This window comes from Bactrocera neohumeralis, unplaced genomic scaffold (genome assembly GCF_024586455.1).
Source record: "Bactrocera neohumeralis isolate Rockhampton unplaced genomic scaffold, APGP_CSIRO_Bneo_wtdbg2-racon-allhic-juicebox.fasta_v2 ctg2283, whole genome shotgun sequence".
In the NCBI taxonomy this organism is placed as follows: Eukaryota; Metazoa; Arthropoda; class Insecta; order Diptera; family Tephritidae; genus Bactrocera; species Bactrocera neohumeralis.
This window is the reverse complement of record NW_026090066.1, coordinates 16,223-23,371: the sequence shown is the minus strand read 5'-3', so window position 1 is coordinate 23,371 and position 7,149 is coordinate 16,223. Positions and strand designations below refer to the sequence as shown.

Genomic DNA, 7,149 nt, shown 5'->3' with positions numbered 1-7,149 from the left:
GGTTTTTCCCCTTCCCCCTCCCCTCTCCCCCCCGCCTGGGCATGTTCTTTTTTCTGACAGAATCAGAAGACTTGTCCCATCGAGAAGAGGGCGGGAAGAGGGAGGAGGGAGAAGGGGGAGGAGAAGGGAGGGGTGGAGAGAACAAAGAAGTGTGCGTACTTTGCGGAGAGGTAAAACGATGACGAGGGGTAGAAAAAGGAAAGAAAGTTAAAACATGGAAAGCAGCGGAAGACGGATAAGGACTCAGCAATGTAGAAAACTAAAAACAAAAAAAAAAGGATTTTAAAATAAAAAAGCTGACAGGGGGTGAAAAGGGGGGGAGAAGGGGGGGAGAAGGAGAAAAGTGGGGAAAAGCGCCCCCGACAGTCCTTCCCCCCCTCCTCCTCTCCTGTTCCTTCTCCTCCTCAATAAAGGAAGGGAGCATGGTAGAAAGAAGAACGAGAAGAGGAAGTCAAAAGCGGGAAGGGTCAAAAAAAAAAAAGAAAAAAAGGGAGTGGGAGATCACAATGCAAAACGCAAGTGCTGATCACAGCTGCCTTTGGGGAAAGGAGGAAAGAGGAGAAGGAAGGGGAGAGGACAGCAGTGGATCCGGTGTCATCCTCTCATGTCCAAGGATGATCCGGGAATCGCAAACAACAAAAAAAAAAGAAAAAACCCAAATCTAGAAAAAAAAAACACGGAAAACAAATACTGTGGAATGAAAGAAAAAGAAAAAAAGAAAAAAAAAAGAAAAAAAGCAAGTTAGGAAAGGGGAACAACTAGACCAAGCAAAAAAAAGAAAGCAAACAAAAAAAAAAGGCGGCCTAAGACACACCCCATGCCTGACGAGACGTGACCGGTGGCGCAAACCTCCCCCGGCGTCGGCCCTTGGACCTTTCACCTCCACCGCTGTCCCGTCTCCATCGCTATTGACCGTCCGCTCAACGGCTCGCCCCTCTCTCTCGTCCGCCCTATCGAAGAAGGACAGTGGCGGTGGCAACGGCTGCTGCTGCTGCTGCTGCTGGTGCTGTTGGGATCGGAGCGGTGGGGCCGTCGCGTCACTCTCCGCCACCGCCTTGCGTGCAAAGAGTTGATGCAAGAAGACGTGCTTCTTGTGTCTTGGAGCCGGTGCGGCGATCGCAGCGGTGGCACCTCCTCCATGATAATAGGAAGGCGTGGTCGGGGTGGTGTAGGCCATACTGCGCGGATCAACCGGGGCCGGCGACGGAGATGCCTCGACAGGTGAGCGGCGGCGATCCTGCGAGGGCTGCTGCTGCTGCTGCTGCTGCTGGTGTGTTTGTGTCTGTGGGGAGGGGAGGCGATAGGCGGGGGAGAGCGTCGGCCGCACCGGGTGCGGGCTCATCGCCGTGCGCAGGCGCTCCTGTAGCCTCCTGAGCCTTTAGTGAGTGCCGGCGTCGCCCCTTTTCTTTCGCGGCGGCGGCGGCAGCCTGGGGCGGTGGAGAGGTCTGGCTGGTGCGGGAGGCGGCTCGGCCATCCCCGCAGAACCGCCGTCGCCCGAGGAAGGCGTCCGCGTGCCTCCTCCAGCGGTGTGCCACCGCTGCCCGTCGCGTCGCCCTTCCGCTGTGAACGACGTTGGTGGTGTCCCTTCTCCTGGTCCGCCGAGCCTTGCAGCGGTGCGCCCGCCACGGCGTAGCCCTCAACAAAGCCGCCAGCGCCGCGGTAGGCAAACGCGGCGGGAATGGGGAAGGACGCCGTGGGGCGTGTCGTGGAGGGCGAGGGGGTCGTCACGTAGGGCCTGCCGCCGCCGCCGCTGGTTACTTGCTGCTGCTGCTGTTGCTGCAGGGAAGACGAAGGGGGGCCGGATGCGGTTGGGCGCGCGTCCACGGCCTCCGGATTGGCCTTTCGGCTCTGCCAATAAGCCCCGGCGGCGGGGCGCGGAGGGGTGAAGGGAATTGCCTCGGCCACGTCCAGCGAAGCCAACCGCGACGTCCTAGGCGTCCCGAGGTGGTGAAATGCACGGTAGTAGTTGCTGGAGGAGGTGGTCGAGCTGCCCGACGGCGTCGGCGACACGGGGCGGCCGTAGAGGAAAAGGCGGCGCCGCCCTAGGGGAGGAGGTCGGCGTCTCCGGGAGCGAACCGCCGCCAGTGAAAAGCTGGGCCCCACCCAAGGCATTGCCGGCGACGTGCTGCTGCTGCGGATGTGGACCGGCCCGCGTGCCCCCTGGTAGAGGAGATAAGTGGGCGAAGCTAAATGGGCCAGTGGCAGCGGTGGTGGGGTTTGATGCGCCGTACAGCGGCACGGACTGCCTCGAGGACGGCGACGGCGAGAGAGGGGGTCCTGCGGGAAACCGTTGCCGCGACTGTTAAGGGGCCGCGCCGGAGGCCACTGGCCGCCGATGACGGGGGGCGGCGGCGGCGTGCGCAGGCTGGATGGGCTGGGGAGCGGCACGCCATAGAGTTGCTGCTGCTGCTGGTGGTGGTGCTGCTGGTGGTGGTGCTGCGGGGAGAGCGCGGGGGCGGCGTACGGGTAGTGATAGCCATCGCCTGCCCCCTGTTGACTGAGCGGAAGGCCGCTGCGACGTCCGAATCGGTCTTGCTGGTACTGTACATTGTCGGAGGCGGCTGTCCCAGTCGACAGTGGCACGGAGCCGGTGCTGAGACGGCCGTCCAGACTCCCCTCCTCACTGACGCCGCCGCCGCTCAACAACTGCTGCGGCGGCGGCGGTGGTGGTGGGGGTGGCCGGTGCTAGTTCAGTCCGGCGGGGTTGCCGCCCAGACTCTCCCATTTCACCGGGTGCGACACGTACCGCGCCCGCTGCTGCTGCTGTGGCGAAAGGGGTGGGGGTGGCGCTCGCTGCAGCGGCTGCTTAGGGCCGTCCTGGACGACGATGTCCGGCTTGGAGGGAATCGGCGGGGATGCGGCGGGCGTTAAGTGCTCATACACCGGCTCGGTGTTTGCGTACGCGGGGGTCGGTCGCCGGGGCGGGCGTGGGGAAGACGTCTCCGCTGTGTCCTCCACCCCTGGAGGGGACGGGGCTGGCGGCGCCGTTGAGGCGACGGCGACGGCGTCACGGACTGCCGCTGCGGGCCTCTCTCCTTTCCCATCGGTGGGTCAGGCGCAGGGCGGTTCTTGCCGGCCGCCGCAGGTGCCGCAGTGAGGGGGGTGGAAGGATCGACGGTCGGTCGATGCGTGGCGGAGAAGTCCCGCAAAGGGCTGCCGAACGCAGAGGGCAGTTGATCGATGCTCCCTTCCCCGATGGTTGTTGCGCACACACTGGCGATGGGGTGGCCAGACGGGTGACCGCCCGCCGAGCCTGTTCGCGCGGCAGGTGTGGGTGGATTGAGAGCCTCCATGGGGAGCGGGCACGCCTCGTCGAGTAGGACCCTGTCGCTCACATCCATTCGCCGTTTTTGTTCTTCGGTCGTGTCATGCGTCTGCTGCTGCTGCGACCGCGACGATGGGCTGCGGTCCGCCTCGGCGACAACCACCGTGTCCAGGCTGAAGAGGAGGTGTTCATCGCCGCCCGCAGCACCGCCAAAGAGGTTCCCTAATAACGGGTGGAACTCCTGCTGCTGCGAGCTGCCCATATCCTTCGCTTCTGTGGGCGGACTCCGGCTGCTGTTCTTCTTGTGACTCTCCTTCTTCTTCGACGTTGATTGAAAAGAAGGAACACCAGCGATGGAGGAAGACGGCGCGGTGCCGCGTCTGCGGCCGCGCTGCGGCGGTGCGCGTGGCGGCTCGCTAGCCCGCCGCTCTTCTTTCCTCGCGGCCGTTGTCATCGTCGCCACCTCCGTGTGCTGACCGGCGACGGCGAAACTGGGTTGGAACATCTGACTGGCGCGCAAGGGCACGGCAGCGCGCGGCTGCGGGAGGCAAGCAGCGGTGGTGGGAGAAGGAGGGCACGCTGCGTTATCCGCTCGCGCAGCCTCCGCAGCCGCAGTCGAAGAGGTCGGTGGCGCCCAGTTCTCCTTCTCCCTCAGGCTGCAGCGGCCGTGCAGGCGGCGTGCAACTACGGCGGGGAGCAGGTGAAGTCGCGGCGTTATCTTGTTGATGGCGACGCGCCTTGGCCGCGTTGGCACCTTCTCGCTGCTGCTGCTGCTGCTGGTAGAGGTGAAAGCGGCCGTAGTATGTGCGGGCATCATCGCCGACCGGTGGCTGCTCTTGATGCTGCCCTTCTTGGCGGTCCGCTGCGGTGGCGGTGGCGGTAGCGGTGCTACGGCGGCGCGGCTGCTGCGTGCGATGGTACCGCTGATTTGCGGCGTCATAGGCGGAGGGCTGCGCACTGCCGGGTGCCTCCTCCTCCTTCACGTATTCGTCCTCGTTTGGAAGGATCTCAAATGTGTGAATACCGTCCGTGTGGTAGTAAGGCGTAATAGGGCGCTGCAGCGGCGGCGGTGGTGCAGCAGCAGGAGCAGCAGCAGCAGCAGCAGCGGGTGAAGGCTTTTCGAGGTGGCGGGGCGACCTCGCTACTTCCGCTGCTGGAGACTGTGAATGCTGATCCCGTCGTGGGCTGCTGCGAGCGCCAGAGATTGGTGTGGCCGCTGCTGGAACGGCGACGGCCTCGGGCGACGTGCTCTTTTTCTCGTTCTTCCCCTCGGCACCTTCGTTGGTGCAACGGCAAAGGAAGCGGGTGCTGCTGGCCGCCGCCTGCGGGGATCGCGGACGGCGTACAGGAACCATTCTTCATGGCAGAGGCCGACGCTTCCTGGGTGCAGCGGCGGCGGCGGCAGGAGTGGAAGGACCGGGTGAAGGAGCGGCGGTCGCAACGGTCGCGGCTCCGCGTCTGTCGGCGGCCGTTGACTGAAACCGTTCGGCACGACGGCGGCGATGGCCTCTGGAGGATCGACGATTGGTGCGGATGCGGTGGCGGCGGCGGCGGGGTCGAGACGGCAGTGCCCTGCGCCTCCCGCTGCTGCTGCTGAACGCTTTCCTCTCTGTGCGAGCCTCTGGGGGCGGGGTGGCGGAGTTCAGCTGTTGTGGGTCGCGGCGCCGCCCTCGCTGCTCCTTTGGTGCGCGGAGCGAGCGGGTCAGGGCACCGAAGCCACCGCCACCGCCGTGGGTGGTCGCAGCCCCGTCTCGCCCTCAGCGCCAATCGAGTCGTGGCGCGGAGGTTTTGCCCGCTGCCGCCCGCACCGGGGGACACGGATCGCTGTGATGGGAGTGGCGTAATGGCGGGCGACACGGCGGCTGGTTGCCCGGACGGTGTCCGCGCCTGCGCCAGGCCGAGGGACCGCCGGCTGCACTTCGGTCGAGGAGAGGAGGGCTGTGGCGAGGCTCTGGAGACCGGCGTGGCTGCTGTTGGTGGCGGCGGTAGAGGCGGTGCCTGCTGCAGCCCGTGGAGGACCGACCAGGAAGAAGGGCGTCCGCTGTCGCCGACGTCGACGTCGCTTCGGGCACAACTGGGCGGAGACGGTGAGCGCGGCGGACAGCGAGGACGGGGACGGCGATGGAATCGTCGTGGAGGAGGCTGTTTTCGCGCTCGTTCTCCGCTTCTGTTTGCTGTCCTTCGACCCTTTTGTCTTCTCCTTCCCTGTCCCTTCTCTCTCCGTCTGCAGCGAGGCGGCATCCTGCGCTCGGCGCTCACAGACAGGACGAACGGGGCAGATTCCTCTGACGAGAGGAGCGGCACCGCGACCAGCAGCGCCGGTGAGTACTGAGGAGCTCGGCAGCACTTCTGTCTGTGCGGTTGCAGTGGGTGCGTCTGCCCGCCGTTGTCGATGTTGCTGATGCCACCGCTTTGGAGGTGGGGTGTAGGGTGAGGCCGCAGACGCCGTCGCGGTGGAGAGGGCGACGAGCGCCGAGGCGGCTCGCGGAGGCGTCATGGGCGGCGTGGTAGGCAGTGAACTCAGCGGCACTGGCGAAGGCGCACACTGCTGGCGTCCGGCGTGAGTGTGTTCCTCTCGTGGGTGCCGTCCTCACTACCACGACAACTGCTCGCACCGCTGGCACGGCGGTGGTTGGCTTCGTTGCCGCCGGCGAGAGGGCCGCGGACCGCGTTCCGAGAACGTGTCGTCCCTACCATCCACGCCTGCGGAGCAAGTCCCTTTCTTGCCGCGGCGGCGGCTCCACGAGGTGGCGTCCTGTCCGCAGGGCGGCGATCGCGGCGATGGCGCGGCGTCGCTGCTAAAGCCGGTCCCCACGCTGCCGACAGACGGACCATTAGCGGAGACGTTGGACGGGGGAGAGAGTGGGCGGGCTGCGGGGGGGACGCGCTCACTCCGGGGCCTCCGCCGGGACGGTGGCGCAGCGATCGTGGGAGAAGGGGAGCGGCGCTGCTAATCCTCTCGGCCCCCGGCGGCCCTCGGCGGCGCGGTGGCGACGGCGGCTGCCGCAGGAAAGGGGGCTGAGGGAGTGCCGTGGTCCGCGGCAGAGCGGTGCGTGCGGTAAGCGGTGGAGCAACCTCCTCCTCCTTCTCTTCTACTCCTCTCCTTCTCTTCCTCTCTTTCTTCCCCTGCGGTGTCTGTCGTCTGCGTGACAACAGCCCGCCCTTCTCTAACGGCATTCATGCTGCCGGCGAGGTCGATGGAGAGGTCGAGGAAACGCGGGAGCGCCTCCGGCTTTTCGCTCCACCGCCACCTCTTCTTCCTCCACCGCGCGACGGCGGGGGTGGCGTTTACCTCCTGTTGTCCGGTGGCTCTGTCGCGGGTGGCGCCGCGCCGCCGTGGCCGTTGCTGCTGCTGCTGGTGGTGGCGGTAGTGGTGCCGCTTCGCCCTCGGTGCCCCTCCGCGCCGACCGCCCGCCGCGAGGGTCGTCTGTCTGCGTGACTCACTCTCTTTATCGTCCTCGCCTTTGGTTTTGGTTTTGCTGCCGCTGGTGGCGTTGGGGAGCCCTCTGCGTGGCGGGCGGCGGCGGCCTCCGCGCCAATTACGGCCGTGGGCGACGCGGGTGCCGGTGAGGGCGGCAGCAGCTCGCCGCAGGCCTCGCTCCCGTCCACGCTGTCGGCGGGGTCCTCTGGTACCGATGGCAGCCGGTGCCATTCCGGAGGGCGAATCGCCAGCGTTGGCTGTTCCCTTCAGAGATCGGGTGGCGCCATGACACCGATCACTCGCCTCGCTTGCGCGGTCCCTGTTCTTCTTTTTGTTTCCCTTTTCGTGAACGGCTTTCCGCTCCGTGCCTGCGTCGACGTTCTCCTCGTCCTCCTTCGCGGGGTGGAGGCGGGGCCGGTCCTCGCGCTCGACCGCCCGTTGTGGTGGTGGTGGTGGTCTTCTC

At 65.9% G+C, this 7,149-nt stretch overlaps 1 protein-coding gene across 1 annotated transcript; it reads right to left on the bottom strand.

The window, feature by feature from the left end:
* Positions 1 to 1,338: 1,338 nt before the first annotated feature.
* Positions 1,339 to 3,770, bottom strand: LOC126766727 (trithorax group protein osa-like). Its single transcript, XM_050484451.1, has 2 exons — positions 3,012 to 3,770; positions 1,339 to 2,685 (listed from the first exon to the last, which is right to left on the bottom strand). The coding sequence occupies exons 1-2, from the start codon at positions 3,768 to 3,770 to the stop codon at positions 1,339 to 1,341; spliced, it is 2,106 nt and encodes a 701-aa protein (XP_050340408.1).
* Positions 3,771 to 7,149: the final 3,379 nt, after the last annotated feature.